General features: G+C 47.4%; 1 protein-coding gene across 1 annotated transcript; it reads left to right on the plus strand.

Annotated features, from left to right (window-relative positions):
- The first annotated feature begins 7 nt into the window (after window positions 1-7).
- ACAD8 (acyl-CoA dehydrogenase family member 8) lies at window positions 8-13274 on the plus strand. Its single transcript, XM_065417132.1, has 11 exons — window positions 8-126; window positions 3390-3490; window positions 3937-4106; window positions 5941-6050; window positions 6840-6916; window positions 7636-7773; window positions 8714-8849; window positions 8966-9063; window positions 9765-9917; window positions 10948-11050; window positions 12143-13274. The coding sequence occupies exons 1-11, from the start codon at window positions 27-29 to the stop codon at window positions 12193-12195; spliced, it is 1239 nt and encodes a 412-aa protein (XP_065273204.1). The 5' UTR covers window positions 8-26; the 3' UTR covers window positions 12196-13274.
- Window positions 13275-27503: the final 14229 nt, after the last annotated feature.

Here is a 27503-nt window from a genome sequence, read left to right on the forward strand (position 1 = left end):
CGCCCCGGCACAGGAGGGCTGCTGGCATGGCTTGGAGAGGTTGCAGCAGGTTAGGGGCCCAGCTGCGGAGGACCCCAAGCTGGCCCCAGGTGTTGGGGCGCAGGAGGATCGTCTCCTGTATTGACCGTAAGGTTCAGGGCAGAAGGGCCGAGCCCCCACGGTGCGCGGGGCCAGGCGGTGCAGAAGGGTGAGGGCTGGGGGGGTGGGGTGAGGGGGCAGGATGTGGAAGCAGGGGCGCCCAGAAGCGATGGGGATGGGCGCATCTTAAATACAAGGGAGGTGCTGGAGCCCATAAAACCAGCGCTGGGACTGAGCCTCCTTCCTTTGTCCATTCTGGACCAGCAGGAGTTGCTGTGTGTGTGTTCCAAGGGGGTATGATTCTGAGTGAGAGCAATGCCATGCACTTAAGAAAGGGCACATGTAGGCTGTACGTCAGGGAAAGCTTCCTGCCAGTGAGATCTTTCCAGCTGGAGAATGGTCTCACTAGGGAAGGGGTGAAAGCCCCATGTGTTGGTGCTGTTCAAACAACGTGCACAGCCCCGTGACACATTGTAGGGCCTGCATCAAAGAAGAATCTCATATCTAATTGTAAGTGGGGTTTAGACTAGATGATCTTTGCAGTCCCTTCTAACCCTATGATTCTAAAAAGCGGGAATTTCACAAAGCAGAATGTAATTATGCACATTAGCCTTTAGCCAAGGCATTAGGATTCCTGTCTCTACTTTTGCAAGAAGTGCTATAGGATCTCTAGATGTGGACTACAAAAGGGGGAATATATTTTGCTTATAGCCTTTACTGATTCTTTATGATGTGTGAGGATGGTCTAAAGTTTGTTTTAATTTTTTTTCTGCTTGTGTTTCATCTTATGAAGATTGTTCATGGCACGGACTCTTTCTATGTGTTTGTACAGCACCGAGCACAACACGGCCCTGATCCTAATTGGGGGTCTCTGAATGTGGTTACAATAGAAGATTTTAAAATGAGGAATATCAATTCTTGTCTTCCTAAATTTTGCTAGAGGATCATCTGAAGGACCTGGGGAGTTAGTAGTTCCATTGGAGGATTTTGAAACCTGGGCTGTAGCTTTCCTATCTGTAACTGAGTGGGGAAGGGGAATAGGTCTGACTTTATTTTAAATTCTTTGGGTTTGCTTTGCTTGGTTGGGTTTTGTTTAACTCTGACAAAAACAAAGAGTTCTAACCTGTATGTGACTCCACATTGCCTTCTCCCCTCAGGGCTTGTCTGCAGGGATGTACTTATGTCACACACAAAGAACAGGAGTACTTGTGGCACCTTAGAGACTAACATTTATTTGAGCATAAGCTTTCGTGGGCTACATCCCACTTCTTCGGATGCATAGAATGGAACATATATTGAGGAGATATATATACACACACACATACAGAGAGTATGAACAGGTGGGAGTTGTCTTACCAACTCTGAGAGGCCAATTAAGTAAGAGAAAAAAAACTTTTGAAGTGATAATCAAGAAAGCCCAGTACAGACAGGTTGATAAGAAGTGTGAGAGTACTTACATGGGGAGATAGATTCAATGTTTGTAATGGCTCAGCCATTCCCAGTTATTATTCAAACCTAAAGTGATTGTGTCTAATTTGCATATCAATTCGAGTTCAGCAGTTTCTCTTTGGAGTCTGTTTTTGAAGCTTTTCTGTTGTAAAATAGCCACCCGCAGGTCTGTCATTGAATGACCAGACAGGTTAAAGTGTTCTCCCACTGGTTTTTGAGTATTATGATTCCTGATGTCAGATTTGTGTCCATTAATTCTTTTGCTTAGAGACTGTCCGGTTTGGCCAATGTACATGGCAGAGGGGCATTGCTGGCACATGATGGCATATATCACATTGGTAGATGTGCAGGTGAACGAGCCCCTGATGGTATGGCTGATGTAATTAGGTCCTATGATGATGTCACTTGAATAGATATGTGGACAGAGTTGGCATCGGGCTTTGTTGCAAGGATAGGTTCCTGGGTCAGTGTTTTTGTTCAGTGATGTGTGGTTGCTGGTGAGTATTTGCTTCAGGTTGGGGGGTTGTCTGTAAGCGAGGACAGGTCTGTCTCCCAAGATCTGTGAGAGTGAGGGATCATCTTTCAGGATAGGTTGTAGATCTTTGATGATGCGCTGGAGAGGTTTTAGTTGGGGGCTGAAGGTGACAGCTAGTGGTAGTCTGTTATTTTCTTTGTTGGGCCTGTCTTGTAGGAGGTGACTTCTGGGTACTCGTCTGGCTCTGTCAATCTGTTTTTTCACTTCAGCAGGTGGGTATTGTAGTTTTAAGAATGCTTGATAGAGATCTTGTAGGTGCTTGTCTCTGTCTGGGGGATTGGAGCAAATGCGGTTGTATCTTAGAGCTTGGCTGTAGACAATGGATCTTGTGGTGTGTCCTGGATGGAAGCTAGAGGCATGTAGGTAAGTATAGCGGTCAGTAGGTTTCCGGTATAGGGTGGTATTTATGTGACCATCGCTTATTAGCACAGTAGTGTCCAGGAAATGGACCGCTTGTGTGGATTGATCTAGGCTGAGGTTAATGGTGGGATGGAAATTATTGAAATCATGGTAGAATTCCTCAAGGGCTTCCTTTCCATGGGTCCAGATGATGAAGATGTCATCAATGTAGAATTATGTCACATAGTTACACCAGTACAGGATCTAAGGTCACACGCTTGCATATGTGTGACTTTCTCTGGTAAATTACTGGTGTATATTGCAATGATGAAGCACATGTTTGCTTCAGGCTCATACTAGTGTAACTACATGGGTTCATCCCCCCTACCTCTCCTTTGTAGACAAGGTTTTACATGGAAGCTGGAGTTGGGCGTTGCAGTAAGTTTTGCTCTGTTGTGAAGCTTCAACCCAACGCTCCAGTGAGTTCTCCAGAAAAGCAAAGAAATCAAAAAGTGATCATTCTAATGGAGAGGGAGGGGAAATACCCAGGCAAACAACAACCAAAAAACAACCCTGTAGAATGTCACGGCTGCCTTTCTGCATCAAAAAACACCAATAAAGCCCCCCCCCCCCCCCCCACACACACACACATATACAGTTTTAGTTGTGTGTTGCAGTTCATGTTCAGTGACCACAAGAGATCAAGACCTTGGTTTTGCTTCACCAGAAGGCAGCCCCTCTACTAGACCACTGCCTCGCCTCGTAGCAGCATGCAGAGGCATTCATTCTGCATTGATTCATTGGGAGGCGCGGCTGATGCTTGTAATGCCACAGTGGGTCAGTGCAGATAACAGGGCTCAGAGATACTGGACTGTGAACAATAATTACTACAATGTTTCAAATTTGTCCTGGGTATTAAAGAAGTGAGGAGGTTTGCAGCCTCCTTCCCCATCCTCTGAAAGCATCCGCTCTTCTCCTGCTTTTCCAGCATCTACAGGCCTGACGGAGGAGCAGAAGGAATTCCAAAAGGTCGCCTTTGACTTTGCTGCTAAGGAGATGGCCCCTCACATGGCAGAATGGGATGAAAAGGTGAGAGCACAGGCCAGCTGCCAGCCCACAAAAGGGATGCTTCACCCAACACCCTCTCCTCCCTCAGGACTCCTCTTGCCTGCATTAATGGGCTAGTCATTTCTTTTCTCTCCCCCCCCCCCGCCCCTCCAGCATCCCCCTTGCCCCAGCCCTGCAGGTAGTGGTGTCTTCAGTAGCTTCTTCCCTCTTGCTTAGTGCTGTGATCGGGACAGTGGAAAGATTTCCTTTAGGGATGCTGATGCAGTGGCACCCTGCTGCCATCAGTGACCCCAGCAGGCAGCACAGAGAAGTCAGAAAACCTGCACTTGCTCCCTGATCTACCTAGATGCCTACCTATCCACTTAAACTTGGAAGTTCAGAACTGGGCTTCATGGTTCATCTTCACTGGAAGCTGATCTTGCTCTTAATCTCTTGCGATACCTTTTTTCCCTTTGTGCCTCCAATAGGAAATATTCCCCGTGGAGACAATGCGGAAGGCAGCCCAGCTGGGGTTCGGTGGGATCTATGTGAAACCAGATGTGGGTGGCTCAGGACTGTCAAGGCTTGATACCTCCATCATCTTTGAGGCTTTGTCGACAGGATGTACCAGCACCACTGCCTACTTGAGCATCCATAAGTGAGTGTGGGACAACTGGCTAAGCATCTGTGGTCAGTCTGGCTGAATAATACTCTTACTATGAACACTGGGACTCTTAATCCTGTCATCTTGCAGCTTTCAGGGGTGCCATTCATTACAGAATCATTGAAATGTAGGGCTAGAATGGACCTCAAGAGGTCATCAAGTCCAGCTCCCTGTGCTGGGGCAGGATCAAGGAAACCTAGTCCATCCCTGACAGGTGTTTGTTTAACCTGTTCTTAAAAACCTCCAATGATGGGGATTCCATGACCTCCCTTGAAAGCCTATTCCAAAGCTTAGCCACCCTTATGGTTAGAAATTTTTTCCTAATCTCTAACCTAAATCTCCCTTGCTATAGATTAAGCCCATATTTCTTGACCTACCTTCAGTGGATAAGGAGAACAATTGGTCACAGTCCTTTTTGTAACAGCCCTTAACATATTTGAAAACTCCTATCAGCTCCCCCTTCAGCCTTCTTGTCTCAAGACTAAACTTGTCCAGTTTTTTTAGCCTTTCCTCATAGGTTAGATTTTCCAAACCTTTTATCATTTTTGTTGCTCTCCTCTGGATTCTTTCCCGTTTGGCCACATCTTTCCTAAAGTGTGGCACCAGAACTGGACACAGTACTCCAGTTCAAGCCTCACCAGTGCCGGACAGAGTCGGACAGTTACTTCCCATGTCCTACATACAATACTCCTGTTAATATAGCCCAGAATGATGATATTAGCCCTTTTTGCAAACTGCATCACAGCGTTACTCATATTCGATTTGTGATCCACTATAACCCCCAGATCCTTTTCAGCAGAACTACCAACGAGGCTGTTATTCCTCATTTTGTAATTGTGAATTTGGTTTTTCCTTCCTAGTACTTTTCACTTGTCTGTATTGAATTTCATCATGTAAGGATGTAATGTAGGGACCATTAGTTGGCATATGGGGCATGGCTGGTTACTTTTAGCAATCAGGCTGCAGTCCCTCGGACACTGGAACGAATCATTCCTATTCACAAGGAAGTAATTTTAGCCTAGTGATGTGAGCAGAGGGCTGGAGCTGGGAACTTTTGGGTTCTGTTCCTAGCTCTGTCATTGATTTACTATATAGCCATGGGCAAATCCCTTAAATGCTCTGTGCCTCGGCTATCCCATCTCTAAACTGATTTATTTATTGTGGCAATATCCCGGTCAAGATCAGGGTCCCATTGCACTAGATGATGTACCAATACATAGTAAGAGTCAGCCTTTTCCTTGTAGGGCATGGGAATAATATTTACACCTCCCTCTCAGTAGTAGTATTGTAACAATAATTTTGTAGAACTCTAAACTCTTTAGAAGGGAAAATTAATTAGATTATAAACTCTTTGGAGCAGAGATCATTTTTTGTTCCATTTGTATAGTGCCTAGCACAGTGGGGTTCTGGTCCATGATTGGGACTCCTAGGCACTACTGCAATATTAATACTTGTATAATTCTCTCCATACCCTTTTTACAGATGCTAAGGCACACAAAGAGGCAGTGACTTGTCCAAGCTCTCACACTGAGTCGGTGGCAGAGTTGAGAATAGAATGCAACTCTCCTGACTCTCAGCCCTGTACACTGATTCCAAGAAGCTTTATGAAGTTTAAGACCCTGAGCCGGTCCCTGTGGCGTGTAGTTGCTTTGTTCAGTTTCAGTGGGGGACAGTGTCTGTCTCCTAGGCTAGGTTAGATTAGCTCCGGAAGAGGCTGGAAACCTCCAAACCTCCACGCCAGTGGCATGAGCGTTCTATGAACATCCTTCTTCCTAGGCCTGTGCTTGTATGCATGCATTATAACCCCATCCCTTCTCTCCTGGTGCAGCATGTGTGCTTGGATGATTGACACCTTTGGGAACGAGGAACAGAGACACAAGTTCTGCCCATCCCTCTGTAGCATGGAGAAGTTAGCCTCTTACTGCTTGACCGAGCCGGGTGAGCTTCATGTACAGATAATTCCATCCCCTTCCTGTCCTGAGTCCCAGCAATGTTGTGTCAGTCACTCTCGTTCTCAAATGTTCCAGGGAACTGGAAGTGAAACTCCATCTCCTGTTGCTCTGAGCTCTCCAGATCTCCATGTGGCTTATGCTTTAGGGTATCAATGTAGCAAGGGCTGGTACCTCAATGGGGCACATCTCATGATGCTGACAGTCTTCTCCACTTAGCATACAGCAGTGGTGGGAAGGGCAAGGAGAAGTGCTGTGATTCACTGAGAGAAGTGAGGAGCTGAAGGTACAAAAGGGTGCCTTGGTCGGGTGTGGAGGGATACACACAGTTTTGCAGAATATGCAACAAAACTAGACCCACTTTGACTGGCCTGCAGCTCCTGTTTTCAAGGCTGGTTAAACAAAATGGATAAATACTGCAGTAAGAGGGTGGATCTCTGTCCAGGGCACTTTAATAAATAAATCCACGCAGATCTGACAACTCTAGTTTAAAGCCATGGGCAGTCAGGATCCCACATGAGCTGGAAGAGACCTGTTCCTCAGCCCATGATGATGTGGTTGACCATCCTGCTCTGGATTGTTTGGCTCTAGAGGATAAATTCAGCTTGGGGGCAAGGGGGCACAGCCCCCATTGAGGTCAGTAGGAGTTCTACTCTCTGGGTCCAGGGATGCATTTGGCCCTGAGTTTGACTCCTCATCATTCCGAGTAAACACACAATCTCTGGAGGAGAAAGGCAGCCTTGCCATCTCATTGGCTCCTTTCCTTCCCCACTAACAGGAAGTGGAAGTGATGCAGCTTCCTTGATAACGTCAGCCAAAAGGAAAGGCGACACCTACGTCCTTAATGGTTCCAAGGTACCAACTTTTCTCGCCTTGAAAACCCCTGAGCACCCTGCATGTATGAGAGGGTCGTTGCCATATCTCTCTGACTCCCCCACTCACCCTCTCATCTCTGCCTCTTCCTCTTGGCTTGTAGAACTGGAGATATCCCATTATTTCACATTGTCTCCAGTTGCTTCTCCCAGGGCAGGCTCGTTCCCTGCAGTGCATTCTCTAGGGCTTTGTTCAGTTCTGTTTTACATGTCCCTTGGTGGTGAGGCATCCGCCTCTTCCCTTGGAGATGCTGTTCCCAGCCCAGTAAATCGCACTGCTGGGAAGCCCTGCTTGATGCTGAACTTCCTCCTGCTACTCCTAGCTCTACCCCCTCCTCTCCCCGGAATTTCTGCATACCTAACGACCAGTAACTGGAGATGATTATTCTGCCCCCTTCTGTCCCTCCAACCCCAATTTGCCAGGCTACACCTATTCAGCTTGTGATTTCACCCCATAAACCAATCCCTCAAGCCCGCCCCTTGCTTCTCTCTCCTTGTCTCTCCTCCCCTCTGCCTTCCTCCTCCTCCAGCTCTCTGATCCCCTTGCCCTCCTCTCAGCTTCTCTGCCCTTGGATCACCACACAAGACACCTAACTCCCTTTCACCACATGGTGCCCAGTGGAGATTCTCTCCTGCTTCCCAGGCTCTGGGCGTGAACTCCCTGCGTGCTAATTCTGTCTCCTTTCCTGTGCCCTTTGCCAGGCCTTCATCAGTGGCGGTGGCGACACAGATGTGTACGTGGTCATGTGTCGCACAGGAGGGTCTGGCCCCAAGGGCATCTCCTGCCTGGTGCTGGAGAAAGGAACTCCAGGGCTCAGCTTTGGCAAGAAAGAGAGGAAGGTGAGAGACCCACACACCATCAGGGTGTGCGGGGGGAACACGGCAGAGGCAGGCCAGACTGGAGAAGACCACTAGCGATCCCATGTCTGATCAGATAGCAGGCCCATCCATCCCTGTACTGGGTGAGACAGCTGGACCATTCTAGTTTGTTGTCCTGCTTCCTCACTGCACCATAGCCCCAGATAATCCAGTGTCCTGACCCGGGGCAGCATTGAGGCACATGGTATGGGGAAACCTTGCACTGCCACTGCTCATGCTGTATCTGCTGCGTGGATAGGTGGAGGGCTTTAATCTCCAGGTCTGTCAAGCCAGCACCAGATACAGATTCACTGGATCTGCACTTTTCCTGTAGACATTTGCATTTCAATTTCTAGTGGATTGAGTTGCTCGTGAAGTTTAAGGGCTCCTCAAACGAATCAGGGTTACGTATGGTGCAGACAGCCCCTGTGCAAGCTTCACATGCGCCTGACCCTCAACCCTCACCAGCAGCATTGCTGAAGCTCAGTCCTGACCCCTTGGCTAAGCTAGTAATGGGGTCTCTCCTGAGCAGAGACTCCCAGGCTGCATGGTGCTTTGCATGTGGACTACAGAGCTTTGGAGATCACTAAACTCATGATCCAGGTGTCTGGAGGTACAAATCCAGCGAACTAAAACTGAGCCACCTAAACTGTCCTGAAAGTTACTGTCAAAATCCAGCTGAAAGGGGCAATGCATGTGTAAACCTTTAGTTCAGAAAGGCTAGAGGGGTATCTGAACAGACTCCTCTTCACTGCAGAATCTGAGGGGTATCCCACTCTGTGTCACGGAGTCTGCGTTAGAGGCGCTCTCCTTCACAATCCTGGCAGTGGAGGGAGAGAGCAGCGATAGACCAGTTATTTCTCCAGCGGGGAGCTGGATGTGCCCAGCCCTCCAGTCTGTGAGATACTCCTGTCTTTCCCAGGTGGGCTGGAACTCCCAGCCGACTCGGGCCGTGATCTTCGAGGACTGTGCTGTTCCCGTGGCCAACCGGCTGGGCACAGAGGGGCAGGGCTTCGGCATCGCCATGAAGGGCCTGAATGGAGGGAGGATCAACATTGGTAAGCCTGGCAGCTGAGAGCAAGGGGAAGGGAGGGGGCTGTGGTCTCCTCCCTGTTAGTCTAGTGTGGTGACTGTCATGTAATATTCACTCTGTACCCTTGGCTTCCCCCGCCAGCTTCTTGTTCTCTAGGAGCTGCTCATGCCTCTGTCCTCCTGGCCCAGGACCATCTCATCGTCCGCAAACAGTTTGGGGAACCCCTGGCCAGTAACCAGGTGACTTTTCTGTCTACAAGCTTTGCTCTTTCCACCACTGCACCCCTCTGGCTATTGCATAAACAAGCAGCCAGAGCTCCCACATCCTGCCTTACACACGTTCTGCTGGGAGAAGCTGGTACTGTAGTAGCTTCTCCCAATGCTAATGTGCTCAGACCCTCTTCTATAGCATCTCCCGCTGGGAGAGGTTTGGGTGGCAATAGGTGATGGGGGTTTTCTCACCTCATGCAGAAAATAGTTCATGATAATTATTTGTTGGCCTTATGATAGAAGAGAGACAGACGCTCAGAAGGAGCTGGAGAAAAATACAGAGGCCAAGAACGAGGAATTCGGGAGTCGGGGGAGCCAGTGGCCCTGGCACAGAGAATCAGAGAGGCCTGAGCTTCATGTGAAGGGAAGTCCTTTCTAGAAAGTTCCCTAAAGAGGAAATACAAAGATGGGTGCCCTGCCTGAGTGGGATGGGGGGACAGCACAGGGGAGCACCTGAGGGGACTGAGGGATATTTGGGGGACAGTGCCTGAGGGGGGAAAAGGGTGGGGTGTGGGATTCAGAACAGGGCCCCAATTGAGGGGGCAGGCGGTGGTACTAGGGCAAGGCCCCATCTGAAAAGGATGGGTAGGGAGAGGTGTTTCAGGGCAGGGACCCACTGAGCCTCTGGCTTAACCTGGCCCCTCATGTGCTGTCTATTTCCTTTCCGGCAGTACCTCCAGTTCAGACTGGCTGAGATGGCGACACGCCTAGTGGCGGCACGGCTCATGGTACGGAATGCGGCGCAGGCACTGCAGGAGGAGCGGGAGGATGCCATCGCCCTGTGCGCCATGGCCAAACTCTTTGCCACCGATGAGTGCTTCACAGTAGGTTTTCCAAGTCTCTGCCAGGGGTGTCGTAATCAGAGACGTTCAGAGTCTCCTTGTAGTGGCTGACGCTGCTTGGGATTTCAGGAAGTCTCTTCAGTCTGCAGGGTTCCAGCCCTGAGCACGTTTGGTGGGTCATAAACCTAGTCTTGGGTCCCCTTTTGTGGGCCAGAATCCTGGCCCAGGTGTAGACAAGAATCTCAGCCCCTCTGCAGGCCATGATCCTTCTCCCTGGGCATTCTTCATATGCTATAATGCCTTCTGCTGCTTCTAGGAGCCTGGGGGCTCAGGCAGGCCTGTGAGTAGAGCATTTCATTTTGGTGATTTCAGCTACCTTTCAATTAGGTAATAAGGGTGCATGCCAGGGTGTCCATTACTTGCTCTTAATTCCTGGTTAGCATGTGTCATTGGGAGTGAGGGGGGTACTCTAGTGCAATTACAGAATGCCATTTAATTAAAAGAAAAAAAAGTCCTGAGCTATGAATTGTCTTGGATTAGTTATATTTTGGAATTACCACTACATCCTGTCATTCGCTCCCTGGATGTATACTGCCAGTGTGGTGCATCTCATACACAGGATTAATTATAGTTAGGCTTGGTACCATCTTTAAATAAAGAGGGCTTTTATCCTGGAATTATCCTAGATGGCCACTAGATGGTGGACTTGCATTTTAATTTTGGACCTAGACTCAGTTAAAAATGCAGCAGAAACCGCCTTGTTTGAGGGGAATTAAAATGTTTGTGCGTTGCAGCATTCCTTTTAAGATGACACAATTAGTTTTAAATGGCACGTCTGGAAATATGGCAACAAGCAGTACGGCATATAGTGGTTAGAGCAGAAGAGACTGGAATTTAGGACTCCTGGGTTCCATTTCCATTTCTGCTTGGGAATGTGGTTTGGTGGTTAGAGCATAGACTTAGTCCAGATTCCTGGGCTCTAGTCCTAGCTCCGCCACTGACTTGCTGTGTGACCCTGGGCAAGTCACTTCACCACTCTGTGCCTGACCCAGCAACGTTCTCTTCTCCTCAGATCTGCAACCAGGCCCTACAGATGCATGGGGGCTATGGCTACCTGAAGGACTATGCTGTTCAGCAGTTCATGAGAGACATCAGAGTCCATCAGATCTTGGAAGGTAACCTGGGGTATTGCCAACAAAACTGGCCACTGGCTGTGACCTTGGCCACATGTCCCAGTTGAGAACAGGGACTTGGATTATAGTTGCAAATTCCACTTCTTTCATTCTGTGCTTTAGGTCTCCCAGCAAAACCCATGCAGGGGATCTGAGTTCATTGGGCTATAGCAGATTTGTGTAGCCCTGTAAGTATTTCCAACCCAGTAGAAGACAGAAGAGACTCCATGTGCAGGATTGCTCCCTGCAGTATATTTTTTTAGTGTCTTGTCCACTCTTGCTCCACATGACTCAGTTGAAGGAGCTCCCACCACCTCCCTGGGAAAATTCTTGATAGTTTAATGGGCCTCACCAGAGGGAAAGGTTTCCTGATGTTCACACTAAAGGTGTCTTTGTTTAATTTCATCCTGTTACTCCTATTAACACCCATTGTTGAACCCTAAACAATTCTTACTCTGCGTGCTGTTCCACCTTCAGATCCTTGTAGAGAGATTTGTGGTAATATCCCCCTTAGCGGAGCCAAGCTTGTTTTATTTTTAATCTAACCTCTTAATCTTTATTACTGCTATTCTTTGAACTCCATTCACCTAGAATTAGAGTATCGGGAAGGGGTGTGGTCCTGGGCATCCCCTGCTATGCTCCTTTTTACTCTCTGATATGATGCATATATAGTAGTAGGTAAAGTAGAGACTCTGGCCTTCAATATGGGCCCAGTTCTGCTAGGTGCTCAGTGCCCTAAAATCCTTTTAATATCAATGGGAGCAAGGACCGCTCAGTGCCCCCTTAATGAGTGGTCTTTTTCCAGGCATCTACGTTTTACCTTCTCCTCTACACCCACTAATACCCAGAACTCCTCTCATGCTTGAAAGGAATCTCTTCTGTAGAGTAGGCTACAGATCCCACCAGGTTTTGCCCTGATCACAGGCTGGATGGAGACATGGAATAACTGCTCTGCAGATGGCATACTGCTCTGTTGTGGGTTTAAAGCCTGGGATTTTTGCATTTGACTTCAGTGGAAGCAGGATTGGGCCTTCACTTAACTGATGTGTGTCTCTGTCTCTCTCTCTCTCTCTCTGTGTCTTTGTCCTGCTGCAGGTACCAACGAGGTGATGAGGATGATTGTAGCCAGGAGTCTATTACAGGAGTGAAACCAGGAGCTGGTCTCTAGTCTTAATACACTTGCTAGGTAGAACGTTGTCTATTGCTCCCGTTTGCCTAGACTCCTTTCCTGGGAGTGGGAATGTACCAGTGGAAACTCTCTTGACTTTTTCTGATCCCAAGCACAGCTGTATGCAGCCCACGTGGGGTCCCAGCTGTATACGGTGCCTGGCAGAGCCGCTGGTACTAGTCTGGTATCAAGGACGCCAAAGATAAAAATCAGACATGAATGAAAGCCTTTGTCCCTGTGTCCTGGCTATGGGCCACTGCTGCTGCCCTGCCCCTCCTCAGACAGAAACATTAGACCTGTGGAGTCATCCAGTCCACCTTTGTGCCAGGACAGGATTAAAACAGGGAATCCAGTCAGCCCCTCTCCTTCCCTGGGGCATTTCTAAGGCAGATGTGGAGGCATAGACTACTGATTAATTGCAGGCAGGACTGTGCACATGTGTGGTCTCTTATGGATCAATAAGGCAACTCCTTTGAATCACAAGGAGAATCTGTTGCCTTGTTTAAACCCTTGTCTTTCCAAGCTGCTGTGCTGCAGCACTGGGGCAAGCCATCCATAAAGATTATGTCTCCATGAGTTGTTACAAAGTGCAGTGATCATTTTAAACCCATTGAAGGGAATGGGGCATGCCTGGGGCTAATCTGAAAGCATCACGGCTTCTCATTTCCTAGAGTTCTCTTACCTAGTGCAACTGGCTCTTTCTCTACCCCATCTCAGTTAATACTTTCATTAGCATTATGAATCCTGGGTAATGGGATCGGGGGGATAGATGAGAGAATCTTGCACAAGAAAACCGGGGCTCCTTATTCTCAAATTAACTCTACCCAGAAATGTACAATATGAGCAGAGTCAGAGCTTTGATCAGGTTTACTCCCCTCCCCCCCACCACCACCATGTCAGAATCAATAAAGCTATGACAGTAAAATCACGAGGAGGTTTAATCAGTTCTGGTAATTCACTCTTTCTGCAACATGCTAGTTCTTTAATTTGAACATATTCCCTTTAGTTGATAGAAGTATTATTTTTTAAGTCAGCTTGTTTAATGGAAAATCCTAATAATTACTAATAAATTGAATTTCTTTAGTCCCTTAAAGTGCTTTACCAACTAACATCCCTTTCCGGTGCGTAAGTGTTGACATACTCATTTGACCGATGGGGAAATTGAGGTGCAGAGAGGGGAAGTGACAAGGTAAGGAGTCAGTGGCAGAGAGAGCTGATTTCCTATTCCTGGCTTTAATTATTGGGCAACATTCCTTTTTCAGTATCTGCCACAAAAAATGACACATGCCGATAGGGGAGATTTTTTTTCCCCATAATGTCAAGGAACTGAAGTAACTTGACCTTTCCTTCTTCGAGATGAACACACACGTATCTGACCCTTCCAGGTGGAGGATGGGGATGGAAAAGATTGTCATACCAAAGTGTTTTTGACATTGTGAGCCACACTGTGCTAAGCACTCCATAGAAACTCTTAACTGTTCAGGACTTGTCTGTGCTTACTTACAACATGACTGTCAAGAGGTGATTGTTTTGACAGTGTCACTTAACAGTGGTTACACACTTAAGTCCCATCCAAGCTATATGTTTCAACTTCGTTGTAACCAGCTCCCCAGACACAACTCATCTCTACGGTACAGACTGGCTTGGTAAAAGCTAAAATCCAAACTGACTGTATTTAATACTTGGGTAAACAGAAGGCTACTGCCCTGTAAGTAACCCTTGTTTGGGCCTCTCTAAATATGTGCCTAGTACTGTAGAGTCCAACCAGAAAGCCAGTAAAGCCTTATCTATCTCCCATTCGCTGGGTTGCTTGGGCCAAGATGCTCTGTAAACTCAGGGTTATGTAATTGGCTAAAAGTAGTGCTATGAATGGTTCAGGCATAAATGGCTTGAATCTGGCTTAGCTGGGTAGAGACTGAATGTTGTTACCGCCGCAGGCTTCCGCTGCTGTGAATTGAATAGGTCTCTGTCTAGGTGTGGAGGCCATCACAGTTGACCGTGTTGGTTAAAAGGCAGAATGAGGATGGAATGAGCCATTAGCGTGAACTCTACTCTTCCTCCTGGAATTGCTCTCTAAGGCCAGGGCGGGCAATACTGCCCACCCCCACCAGTGTGAAAAAAGACTATACGGTGGTTGACTGTTCTGGGAGAGAAACCAAGAGCCTTGGTTTGCAGAGCTGCTAACCAGTGACCAATTTAACTGCATACAGGGGGAAATGTAACTGAGATGTCTATACACCTGGGTGTATTGGTGCAAAGGAAGGCAGAGGAATGGGCTTATTGCTGAGGCCTCTTTACAGTGCTGTGAATCCTTGCAGCTGCAGTGTAGGTGTGTTTGCAAAGATGAAGGCAGGGCCGTCCTTAGGCAGACGCAGCATACAGGACTGCGTAGGGCACCCGAAAATGTGGGGCACCACCGGGTCAGCAGGTAAGAGTGGGTTGGCTCTCGCACACTCAGCACATGCTGCAGTCTCCTTAGACAGGGGCTGTATTCACAGAGCCGAATGCACCGGCGTGGTGCATTCTGCGTGAGGGAGAGGGCACGTGGGGGAGAGGGGGTGGTGCTGTGGGAAATTGTGACTCTCCACTGCAGAGGTGGGCTGGGCAGCTTGGTATCCATTGCTGCCTTGTCGCCCCCCCCCGGGGTGTCTGCTACATACAAAGCTTGGTGTGTGTCAGCAATGGGGGGGTGGGTTCTTCTGGGGCTCTGTGGGCAGGGGTGGTGGTTGTGCCCCAAGTTGGGCACTGGGGCACAAGTTTAATAATACTGTGTAGGGCTCCCTAAATCTGAAGGACGTCCCTGGATTCAGGGATTTGGCATGAGGTTTTTAGCAGATAATTGTAGCTTTTACTGAACGAACACCCGTTTTGGGAGGAGAAAAGCTTGTCTCTCCCCCCAAGAATCGACTCGGTCAAGTATCAGAGGGGTAGCCGTGTTAGTCTGAATCTGTAAAAAGCAACAGAGGGTCCTGTGGCACCTTTAAGACTAACAGAAGTATTGGGAGCATAAGCTTTCGTGGGTAAGAACCTCACTTCTTCAGATGCAAGTCAAGGACTCGGTCAAGGGCTTTCCTGGGGCCTGACTCCTGATTTCTTAATAAGTGGGTCAGGTTCTTGCCCCCTAGTCTCCAGGGCTGCGGTCCCAGTGCGTCCCCCGGGGGCGCGCCTGGGGCTTTGCAACCACCCCCCAAGGGCCGGGGGGAGGGGCTGACTCGAACCTTTGCCCCCCTGCCCCGTGCAGCAGACACGTGCCCCGCCTCTGCCAGCCGCTAATCTCCAGCACCTGCGGCGGTGGCGGGACTCGGGAGAGCGGGAGTCGTACAGCGGCACAGCTGTAGCCAATCAGGAGAGGGCTTGGCCTCTGACCCGCCTGCCCAATCGACAGGTGACCCCGCCCTGTGGGCGGCAGGCCGCGGCCAATGGGGGGCCGCGAGGGCGTGTGCTGAGGGGACGGTGCCCTAGTGGGAGGAGCAGGGCGGGGGGGGGGCCGAGGCGCCGCGCGCCCCAGAGACCCTAGGAGCGGCGTGGAGGCAGCGAAGTGGCGGCAGGGCTCGAGGCAGCGCGCGGGCCCGGGGCTGGCTGGGGAGACCCTGCGGCCGCCATGTGGGGCTGCGGCGGGCGGAGGCGGCGTCGGCTGGGAGCGTTACTGCTCCTGCTGCTGCTCGGGGGGCTGCTGCTCCGCAGGTGAGACCGGCCGGGGCCCCTCCCCCTCCGGCCCTGCCCCCCGGGAGCCCCTCCCTCTCTGCCTGGCCCCCCTGGGGACACGCCCCCTCCTACCGTTCCTCCCCGGGGGACACTCCCCCCTCCGGCCCTGCCCCCCGGGAGCCCCTCCCTCTCTGCCTGGCCCCCCTGGGGACACGCCCCCTCCTACCGTTCCTCCCCGGGGGACACTCCCCCCTCCGGCCCTGCCCCCCGGGAGCACCTCCCCCTCTGCCTGCCCCCCGGGGTATACGCCCCCTTCTACCGTGCCCCCCCCCCCCGGGACACTCCCCCCTGGACTTCTTCTCCTCCGGCCCTACCCCCCTGGGGGGCCCCTCCCCCTCGGCCTGCCCCACCCGGACACTCCGCCCCGGGAAACATGCCCTCTCCCGCCCTGCACCCTTGGGACTCCTCAGGTCCTGTCCCCAGGGGCCCCTCCTCCTCTGGGTCCGATCCCCTTGGGCTGGTTCCCCTCTGACACTCCCTCCGTGGGACACGCCCCCCGGGACTTTTCTTCCCTGGGGGACACGCCCCCTCCAGTTTCCCCCTCCCCCCCGGGGCAATCCTCCCCGTCCCCCGGCCCTCATGCCCTTCAGGGGCCTGCCCTGCCTGGGACATCCCTTCTGGACACACACACGGGAGGGTCTAAGCCTGCCCCTAGACCGCTTCTCCCACCCCAGAGCCCTGTCCCCCAAGATTCTTCCTTGGAGCACCCCACCCCCAGGACCCTCTCCCTATTCCTATGGGGTCCTGACTCTCCTGTTCCCCTCAGCCTGTTCTGCCTCTGGGATCCACTCCCCAGGGCGCCTGCCTGCCCTCAGCGCCCCCCCCCCCCCCAAGTGCCTGCCCCCCTGCCCATCTGCAGGGCCCTGTCCCCTGGGACCCTCCCCGGTGCAGTCCAGCAGCGGTTCCCAGTCAAGTTGAAATCTACTTGAGCTTGGAGCTTGTGTTGGAAGCAGCTCTAGGACCTGCACCACCACCCCTTTTCCCTGGTCACATTCTCCTACATCTAAGTTGTTCTCTTCCCCCCCGAAAGACCTCCAGGAACAATATGGGGAACTGTCTGGCTGACTACACAGGGGGAACAGCGAAACTGACTATACAGAGTGTTGGGGGATCCACAAAACCAGATGCAACAGACAAAAATGCACTCCCCCTACTCCCTGCCTGGAATTGTTGCACCTAAAAAAAGTTTTCAGCCAAAAGAGTGTGTGTTTTTCAAGTATCTTCAGGGGATTCCCAGTATGTTTTTGTGTAGCCTTTAAAAATGCCTCTCTGCTTGATAACCAAGACATGCTGATGCTTTGGTCTAATGTGAGTTTGCCAGTGAAGAGAATTGGGATTGTTATTTAGCGTGTGTCTCATCATTGTTGGTCTGCTTCTTTTCTCCCTACTACTCTTTGTCAACTGTGCTGTTTCTGCCCCATTAGGTTCGCTTGCTGCTGGATTTACTCTCTTCAGGGAAGGATTTAAACAGCTGTTCTTAGCCTTATCAGCATAGTCCTCCTCTGCTGAGCAATAGGGCCCTGAGGTCACTGAGGTCGTTCGTTTTATGACTCCTTTTAGCTTAGTGTATTGGGTCAAGATTCATTGCCATTTAAGTGAAATTGATCTCTACTGGTTTGTCCCTAAGGGATACTGTTGAGTACTGAAAGGAATGCTGTCAGGTTAAATTCATGTAATAGGCTTCTTTAGCTGGGTTACTAATAGCACTGGAAATCATTAAATCTGCAGGTATGTCGGCCTTGAACCTGTTCATTTACTGCACTTCTCTAAGCTTAGGCAGTGAAAGTAGACTGGCTAGTTTTAACCTCTGCGTTTAGTTGATTCCATTTCATGTCTCTCTCAAACTAGCTTTATGCACCTGTACTTAGGTTTCAAACACTGCCAGGGGAATGCTATTCCTCCAAAAGTAAACTTTCAGTGGAAAGTTTAATAACAAATATATTGCACTGTGTAACTGTTTACATATTCTCAATTTGGAGCCAAAACTGACTCCACATGTCCCTTTAATCCTTACTACATTCACGGTTACTATATCTCAGCAGCAGCAGCATTCAGTTTTAAACAATTCATATGCCTGTGAATGGAGACACAAAGCTGTACATTAGATGTACCAATGAATTCAACTGAAGTATTGATGATAAATTACAAAAAGACAAATCTGAATATTTCAAGATGTGAGGTTATAGGGTGCTGTGCAGTTGGAAGGGACTGGAACTCTCAGACCTTTTCACATGATTTGGATTAGCAGAGCCTGAACGTTACCACCACCATCTGCTGGCTACTCGGTAACCTGTGTGCAGTGAGTTTGATGGGTCTCAGTCAATTTTTCACTGGACAAATGTCCCTATCTCAGAACATTGTTGCAGTTGATACTCATTACCCCACAATTCCTGGCCCTCCTGCTTTGCTGGCAGTCTCAACAGAGCGACCAAGGCCTGAATTGGGACCATTCGGGCAGAACTCCTCTCTCCTCCTACAAGTGGTCTATTCATTGGTGTATGTTGGTGGGGCAGCTCGCCCATCAGTGCTGGTTTTGTACCTGTCTTTTGGATGAATAGATGATTCTAGGACTGTCAATCCAGCCTCTTCTAATTAGCACTAATATTCATGAAAAGTGAGATTAAATGGCAATACTTGAAACTGGGTTGTATGACAGTAGCGCTCACACTGTGCTGTAACTCCAGGTATGCCAGTTGCTGCTTGCCACAGGGTATGCTTGCTTGCTGCTTGCAGGTGTAATGTCAACACTGCACTTAAAAGGCAATCTTCTTCTGTTATCATTGCTGAGTAATGTTTCTGCTTAAAGGTCTACCTCTCCTCTGTGTTAACATGACTCCCATTAACCTTAGTGAGCGATTGCATTCAGATGAAGAATAGGACTCCTTTAATGTGGAAACATTTACAAACTTCATGCTCCCTCCTCACTGCTTTTAAAAAAAAAAAAAAAAAAAAAATCTGCTCTTGATTCATAAGAGCTCAGACCCGATAAAACTGAAGCAACATCTTCTTTTATTGGAATGCATAGAGAGAAATAGCACCACTTGGAATCAATCACTGACGCTGAGCATTCATCCGGTGGGGGAAGCATGGAGAGAGTAATGCCGCAACCAGATAGAAATGATTTAAAAGCTTTAAATAAATGTTACACATAATATATAGCAATTCCTTGTCTATCATAAAAAGTAATGGATAAGGAAAGACCAATTGCCGGCACTATAAATCAGCTTCTGCGTTAAGCTAACGTTATCCCCATTGACCTTGGCTCTTGGAGGGTTTACTAAAATCGCTGAAGCTCTTTGATGGATGACATGCATTTACAAATCAATCACTCTCTGTCCTGGATCTAACCCATCTTTGAAACTGCCAGGGGTAGCTCTTGCTTTTTCGTAGCAGGGCTCTATCTTGTTGTTTGTGGTTTTGGGCATATCCTGCTTATTCTGGGACTGATTATACCAACCCTGCTTTGAGTAGTACCTTGAGACCAATGGAATTACAGGTGGAGTAATGTACTGCTCAGCATGAGTAAGAGGTGGGCTTTATCTAACTTTCCATTTAGCAAAGTATTAAGCCCTTTCTTCCCCCCGCCCCTTGTCTGTCATGGGCCAAATTTTATCCCTTGTGTCACTCCCACTAAAGCCAAAGAAGTTGCACCTCAGATTAATTTGGCACTGTGTGTTTCAGAACATGTCCTTTCTGCTATTAAAGCCCTGTACTGGGTGAGTGGATTTTGTATTTCAGTGAGAGCTACAACATCACTGTGAAATAGTGTCCCGAGGGAAATTCAGGGGAGGCTCTTTACTGGGGGTATTAGAATGTAGGTGTACAAAGCACTGGCGAACATACTCAGGCTTGGGAGGATGCGCTTAGAACATATAAACCATTTGAGGTTTTTAATTGCCAGATTTTTCAAAGACTAGTGCTTTACATTGGGCTTCTAAATCCATATTAGGAGTTAAATTGAATGTGGCCCGATTTCCAAAGCTGGTGAGAACCCTTGTCTTCCATTCACTTCATTGGGAGCAGGGTTGTCCCATAGCCACTCCTGTTTTTATGCCGTGGTTTGTATTCTGAGCAGAAACCTCATGAACTGTAATACCTTGTGAAAGCATACCGGTCTCTTCCTTCTTGAGCAGTGTTTATTTTTGAACGTGTCTAAGGAGTCCAGTGTGTCTCATGATTGTCCCTCGACTATTCAGTTGAAAATAACCCGTTATAAAACTTGAGATACTGGATCAGAAAATAGAGCTTTTCCCAGTGGGGGCAAGATCTCTGTCACAACAAGAAATGATGAGCAGCATGTTGAAGTTGTGGTTGCTAGCTTTGACCATCCTCTTTGGGGGAAAGCCCAGAATGAATAGAACTGGATTTTGTGGAGTCCTCTGTAGCAGGAATGAGCAGGGTTTAAAGTTGAACCATAAAATCATCCCCCGCCCCCCAAGTGTGCCCTTCAGTGCTGCCTTGTGCAAATAGCCTCAACTACAGCCCCCACACTACTTTGTTTTTTTCATATTAGAAATATCAGGTCTTGATTTCCCTGTTCTTGCTGGGTGGTAGAGACCTGGACTGGGATCACAATAATGCAGTAGACTGAAACTTGGGCTATGATATTTCATGCCTTTAGTTGAGGCACAATGGGGACATTTAGCCAGATTTTGGCTGTTCTGGATTTGTGTTTGACAATTCTTAACATGAACCAACTACAGTAGAGCCTCAGAGTTATGAACAACTTGGGAATGAAGGTTGTTTGTAACTCTGAAACGTTTGTAACTCTGAAGAAAATGTTATGGGCAGGGTGGATTTGATTTAAATCACTAGTCAGGAAGACTCAATTTTTATCATGGATTTCTACATAAAAGTGCATCCTTGTTGGTTGTTATAACCCTAATATGTATTCTTCACAACTCAGAGATAGACGTAGGTTTCATTTTTAGAAGGTACACACTATACGTTTTTAAAGTGATTTATTTTGGAAATTTTTCAGATTAGTTTTACAGCTATATCAGAAAATGAATGATTGGTTATTTCATTTACCAAAGCAGATAATTGAAGCAGATATTTATGAAGTCATTGGGAGGTGAACTATCTCCAATTCAACAGGTTAATCATTAATATTTGGAGGATTTTCTTGCCATGCTGTATTAGGAGGAGAACATCACCAGATAGACATTGAAATTGTTTTATTTAACTAAAACAACGATGTTATGTATTCTGGATTTTTTTCTTCAACAGCAAACATATAATATTTTAACAAAACAAGCATATGTATTTTTGAGTTTAGTTAAACATTCAAGTTTTTTAAAATCGGGTTTGTTTTTGTTAAAATTGTTTTTAACTAAAATAGTTAAATGAAATATTTAAAAAAAAAAATTACATTGACTCTGTCAGCCAGATCAACATGAGAAACTTAAAATACTGGCTTCTGCAGCTAACTCAGTCGGCTTCACCTTCGTTTTCCTGCTTGTTCACAATTTGGAAAAGAAAAACAAGCTATCCTGCTTTTTCAGGTCCCAAACGATTTCTCAATTTGGAATGAATTAGTCCAAAGGAAGAAAATATTCTTTCTACACTGGCAGAAGAAGCTACTGCTATTAAAAGTGAGATTATCACTTCAACAGTCTCTGAATCCAAGTGCTTAAGTGACTTCCACTGGTGTGACTTTCTTTAAAACATCATCAGCAAACATATATTTCTTGAATGGTTCACCCTTAGCTCTGAAGTTTATTATAGTTGGCATTATGGAGGAATGATTGCTGGATGTTCATGTCATCGCCAAGTCCTCTTCTTCAGCAGTTAAGGTTTGACCCTGAATATTTGCAAGAAAATGAGCTAGAGATAGTGCTTGTCCCATTTGTTTTTTTAATGCTTGTAATTTAACTCTGTCATTGCATATTTCTCTAAGATCTCACTCAGTTTCTTCCAAATTTCAATAGCGTCAGAAATAAAACAGCTATTTTCCTGCATTTTGTTCAAGGCTACAGAAATAAGCTTCAGGGTACTCAGCATGTGCTCAACATTTCTCATAAGCCCAATGTTGAGAACTTTGGCTGTGACAGTGCCATCTGTTTTTTCACGATTTTGTTCACAAACTGTCATCAGATTAGACCAATTCTTGATATAGTGCTCAAAACAGTCCACTACTGAGTTCCATCGCACATCTTGTGGGAGAATTAGCTTGGTGCCTCCCACTTTTTTCAGAGCAACTGCTGCAAAGTGGTTGTTACGGAAGTATTTTGCAATTTCAACAACATTAGCCTCTATTACTGGAACACTGAAGTCTTTGGCTAGGAGGTGCATCAAATGAGCATTGCAACCATATGTTATTAGCTCGGGACTCTCTTCTAAATAATTTCTTCTCATCTTGGATACATTTGCAGCATTGTCTGTGACCAAGCTGCGTACTAGACATTTGAATTTTTTTTCACAGTTTGTTATAGTTTTTACTGCTACTTCTTATAAGTATTCTGCTGTGTGTGCATTTCCTGATGGATCAATTGTTTCTGTAAGGAAGACATTCCTTTCTTCTAGTGTCACCCAAGCACATACAGCAGGATCATTGTGGACATTGCTCCACCCATCAAGACTCAGGTTAACAATTTTACCCTCTAGACCTTTTTGCACACTGCTCAATTTCTCTTTCATACACTTTATCCAGCAATTTACATGCTATATCTGCTCTATTGGGTGGACTGTATCCTGGTCTTAATGACTGAACCATGTTAATGAAGTGTGGATTCTCAATCATATGGAAAAGAGAGTTTGTTGCATAAACAAACCAGGCAAATTTTTTCATCTTTTTGTAATCTGCTGTTTCTTATTACAAACTTATCTATGGTTGTTTCTGGATGATGGAGATTATTTTTTCTTTTTGCTACAGGTGATATACTGTGGCTATGTGACATACAAGATGTAACTGAAACACTATATCAGTGGCAGATAGGGTTACCATACGTCCGGTTTTTCCCGGACATGTCCGGCTTTTCGGCAATCAAACCCCCCGTCCGGGGGGAATTGCCAAAAAGCCGAACATGTCCGGGAAAATGCCGGCCGGGCACTTCCCCTCCCGCGGCTGCTCTGCTCCTCCCCTGACTCTTCGGCTCTGTTTAAGAGCCGAGCTGCCCGAGCGCTATGGGCTTCAGGCAGCCCCCTTGCCTCCGGACCCCAGCCGCCGGCCGGGCACTTCCCCTCCCGGGCTCCAGCTGCTCTGCTCTGGCGGCGCAGGGTCCGGAGGCATGGGGGCTGCCCGAAGCCGGTAGCACTCGGGCAGCTCGGCTCTTAAACAGAGCCGAAGAGTCAGGGGAGGAGCAGAGCCTCCGGCCGCGGCGGCTCTGCTCCTCCCCTGACTCTTCGGCTCTGTTTAAGAGCCGAGCGCTATGGGCTTCGGGCAGCCCCCATGCCTCCGGACCCTGCGCCGCCGGAGCCCGGGAGGGGACGTGCCCGGCCGGGGGCGCAGGGTCCGGAGGCATAGGGGCTGCCCGAAGCCCGAGCACTACCGGCTTCACGGTTTGCTGGGCAGCCTCCAGACCCTGCGCCCCCGGCTGGGCGCTTCCCCTCCCGGGCTCCAGCTGCGCTGGGGAAGCGCCGGCCGGGGGCGCAGGGTCTGGGGGCTGCCCGGCAAACCGTGAAGCCGGTAGTGCTCGGGCAGCCCTTTTCGCGTGGCTGGGAGTGGGAGGGAGGAGGGGGCGGAGTTAGGGCGGGGTTGGGGCGGAGTTGGGGCTGGGGGTGGGAAGTGGGCGGGGCCAGGGCCCTGTGGAGGGTCCTCTTTTTTTATTTGTTTAATATGGTAACCCTAGTGGCAGATAACTCTGAAACTATAGAAAATGATGGTAATCTTGAAGGTGGATAGTCTTCAAAATCCTGTATGTTGAGGATGGATTCTCCTAAACAAAATAAGTCAATGCAGTTGTTTAATTATTATTACCATACTGCTCATTTAGTATTACTCATTGCATTCACTCACACTCAGTACTACTTTAAGGGTGAAATTGTAAAAGGAAAATCTGTCTATTTCAGCTATTTATTTTTTATCACAACTGCATCTAAAATGATAGTACCATAGAGTAACAACTATATTTTTTGCTCAAACATGAGAATTCAAGAATAGTCCAGAAGGAAGACAGGCAGTCCTTATGAAAGAAGTATGAAATAAAAAAGTTTACCAACCTGAAGATCCTGCATGTTCAGACATGTTCCTTTCATCATCTTCAGCGCAGCTTCCTCCTGAGAAGGAACACTTATCGTGATGTTGTTTCATTTGGGCAACCAGGCCTTGCATTTCTTTGATGCACTGTTTGCATTTTGCACGCATGCCTGTCTTACCCACAGGTAGAGGAACTTAATTAAAATATTCCCAAACTGGATCTCTCTTACGGCCTGCTGCCATTATAGGTTTTCCCTTCTAGTGAGAGAATGGTATGGTAGATCTCAAATCAATGAAGGCTACACTCAGAAAGACCTCAAGACTTCTGGAATATGCTGCTCAAACAGTTTCACTTTTGTTTCTACTGCCTGTCCTTCCCTTCTCACATTTATCTTCAGACGACTTCTCCTTGTCCAGGTCTATTCCGCCCCCAACAATCTTCTATTCATTGAACTTTTTGAAACTTTGCACTTTTAGAGAGAGGTAAGGGATTGACTCTGTGTACGCCAATTTGCAGAGGGACAATAGGTTTGAAGTCTGTTATTTCTCACCTCTATGTATTATTTATTTATTTAAAAACATTTTTGCTGTTAACAAGCATGTTATCTCTGGAGACACAAATCCACAGTTTGAGAACTGCAAAACTAAGCATCTCTGATGGTATCTTCTAGACTGATCACTGAGTCCCATTGGATAGATAAAAAGCTTAGCCTAAATAATTTATACAGAAGCCCCTGGAACCCCATAAGATTGGGTCCCTAATCCATGAACTATTGGAACTCATTTACAAAACTTTTCTTAAACATTACATGAATATATTGTCTCATACTCTAGAATTAGAATTTATAATCCCTATTCCATGATGAGATATCCTTGAGCTATAATGTGTCTTAATTAAAACCATCTTTAGATAGGTTATTTCCTCAAAAAGCATTTTATCAAAAAAATCAGATTTTTTATTTTAAAAAAATCATTGATTTTTATCCACCCTGGCCACAGGTAGAGAATACGAAGGACTGGGGTTCACGAGTGTCCAAAGCACCTGCAATGGCAGGGATTGATTTTGAGAGACCCAGATAAACCTGCCAAACAACCGACACCCTATGCTGCAGAGGAAAATGGGTGTGTGTTTGGGGGTGGGAGAAACAAAAAATAAAACAAAACCCCTCCCACGGCCTCTGCCAATCTGACCTGGGGAAAAATTATTTTTTGACTCTGAGCATGTGAGCAAAACCCACCAGCCAAGCATGAGAGAGAGAATTCTCTGTATTACCTCAGTGTACCGGCCACCGTTCCTGGTGTCCCATCTCCACCTGTAGCCATGTCTAATGGTTCAGAAGAAAGATTAAAAAAAAAAAAAAAAAAAGACCCAGAATACGTCAGTGGGGGAAAATTTCCTTCCCGACCAGTGTTTAATTTGTAATGAAAGAGGTGCCAGGGCTCAAGCAATTTTTTTTACTTTCATAGCTGATGTGGAAGCCCAGAGGTGTCGGGGCTATGAACTGCTAAGCCTAGAGGTGCCAGGGCTCAGCCCTGGCAAGCCCTGGCACAAATCAAGCCCTGTTCCTGACCCTAGCAGGTGTCCCGCTGAAGAACTGAAGCATGAGATGCAGGACGTAAGAGAGGACCGGAAGAGAGCCCTTGGGCCACTGAACCCAACTGCCTGCTGTCACAGGCAACCACATCATACCATCCCACTCATAAACTTATTTCTATCTTAAAACTAAGTAGGTTATTTGCACCCACTACTTTTGGGAGGCTGTTCTAGAACCTTATTCCTCTGGTGGTTAGAAAACTTCTCCTAATTTCCAACCTACATGTATTCATAGCCAGATTTTACTCATTTATTCTTGTGTCAACTTTTCCCTTTAACTTAAATACCGGTAGCTCTTCTCCATCCCTGGTATTTACACACCGGATATATTTGTAAAGAGCAATCATATCACCTCTCCACCTTCTTTTTGTTAGGCTAAACAAGCCAAGCTCTTTTAGTCTCCTCTCATAAGATGGGTTTTCCATTCCTCTGATCATCTTTGTTAGTTTTCTTTGAGTATGGAAATAAGTTCTTCAACAATTCACATTTTTAGGGAGGGGAGTGGTGGCTTTTCTGCATAGGAAAGGAGAGCCCAAATGAATATAGCTATGTGGAGAGAAATTATTCTACCTAGAATCGCTTCCCAGTGAGCTGGACCCTGGAAACGTGTTTTGTTTTACAGATAATGTTGAATGGTTCTCTTTATTTATTTATTTTGGCAAGTCTGCCAAACACAGTGGCTTTGTATGGCTACAAAGCATTTGGGTGGGAGGCACTGTAGGAAGATACATAGATACTGCAGTGACAAGGGTTATAGGAAAGCCACAAGAGCAATATTGTAGTTATCTTGATCTACATTTTCAAAAGAGGTCACTGATTTTGGATGCCAAGCTTGTGACACTTTGGGCCCTGACTTTCAGAGGTGCTGAATGCCTACAGCCTCTGTTTCTTTTAAAATGGAGTGATGGGTGTCCAGTGCTTCTGAAATTCAGGCCAAAGATGTCTCATGTTAGGCACCCACAAGTCAATGCCTACTCTGAGAAACATGAGCCTAAGGGTAGGTCTATACTTACCTCCGGGTCCGGCGGTAAGCAATCGATCTTCTGGGATCGATTTATCGCGTCTTGTCTAGACGTGATAAATCGATCCCGGAAGTGCTCGCCGTCGACGCCGGTACTCCAGCTCGGCGAGAGGAGTACGCGGCATCGACGGGGGAGCCTGCCTGCCGCGTCTGGACCCGCGGTAAGTTCGAACTAAGGTACTTCGACTTCAGCTACGTTATTAACGTAGCTGAAGTTGTGTACCTTAGTTCGAAGTGGGGGGTTAGTGTGGACCAGGCCTAAGTCATGAGTGCAGCCAATGCTAGTAAAATCCTTTCTCAAGTTGACAGTTTATCAGCCTTGAGGATGAACCCAGTCTACCTCCCTTTGAAAATGATTTCTCTCATATGCAGTTGCATTGTGGAACAGAAGCAAATCTGGGGAATGCTGGGTATGAGTACTGAGCCGTCTGATCCATTTGGCATACTGGTCCAGCTGTAGATCTCCAGTGAACAGGAGATGTGAAGGTGATTAATTCTTCACACTTTGGTCTCTGGCTCTATTCACTTGCATATATGGATTGGATCTGTATCTCTGATTCTGTTTGCCTGCATGTGGGCTGTCTTTTAATGTGGCCATGTCAGACACTTCATGCTTGCTCCTCTTTTACTGTTATATGGGCTATTGTTCCTTTATTAGACTGTAGATCTATTATTATTGCACGAACGTACAGATCCTATGGATAACAGTGGTTTCTGACCCGTGGCCTGTCACATTCTCTGTTGTTCAGCTTTATTACTATTTTCTTTTAATGATTCGACAATAAATCCACTTGAGTGTTCAATGGCTAAAGACAGCAGTGTCTAATCCAG

The sequence above is a fragment of the Emys orbicularis genome, chromosome 15 (genome assembly GCF_028017835.1).
Source record: "Emys orbicularis isolate rEmyOrb1 chromosome 15, rEmyOrb1.hap1, whole genome shotgun sequence".
In the NCBI taxonomy this organism is placed as follows: domain Eukaryota; kingdom Metazoa; phylum Chordata; order Testudines; family Emydidae; genus Emys; species Emys orbicularis.

Coding starts and splice junctions, on each gene's coding strand:
- ACAD8 (XM_065417132.1), top strand. CDS start 27: ATGGCTTGGAGAGGTTGCAGCAGGTTAGGGGCCCAGCTGCGGAGGACC. Junction 3,491..3,936: donor TGGCAGAATGGGATGAAAAG/GTGAGAGCACAG, acceptor TGCCTCCAATAG/GAAATATTCCCCGTGGAGAC. Junction 9,064..9,764: donor AACCCCTGGCCAGTAACCAG/GTGACTTTTCTG, acceptor CCTTTCCGGCAG/TACCTCCAGTTCAGACTGGC.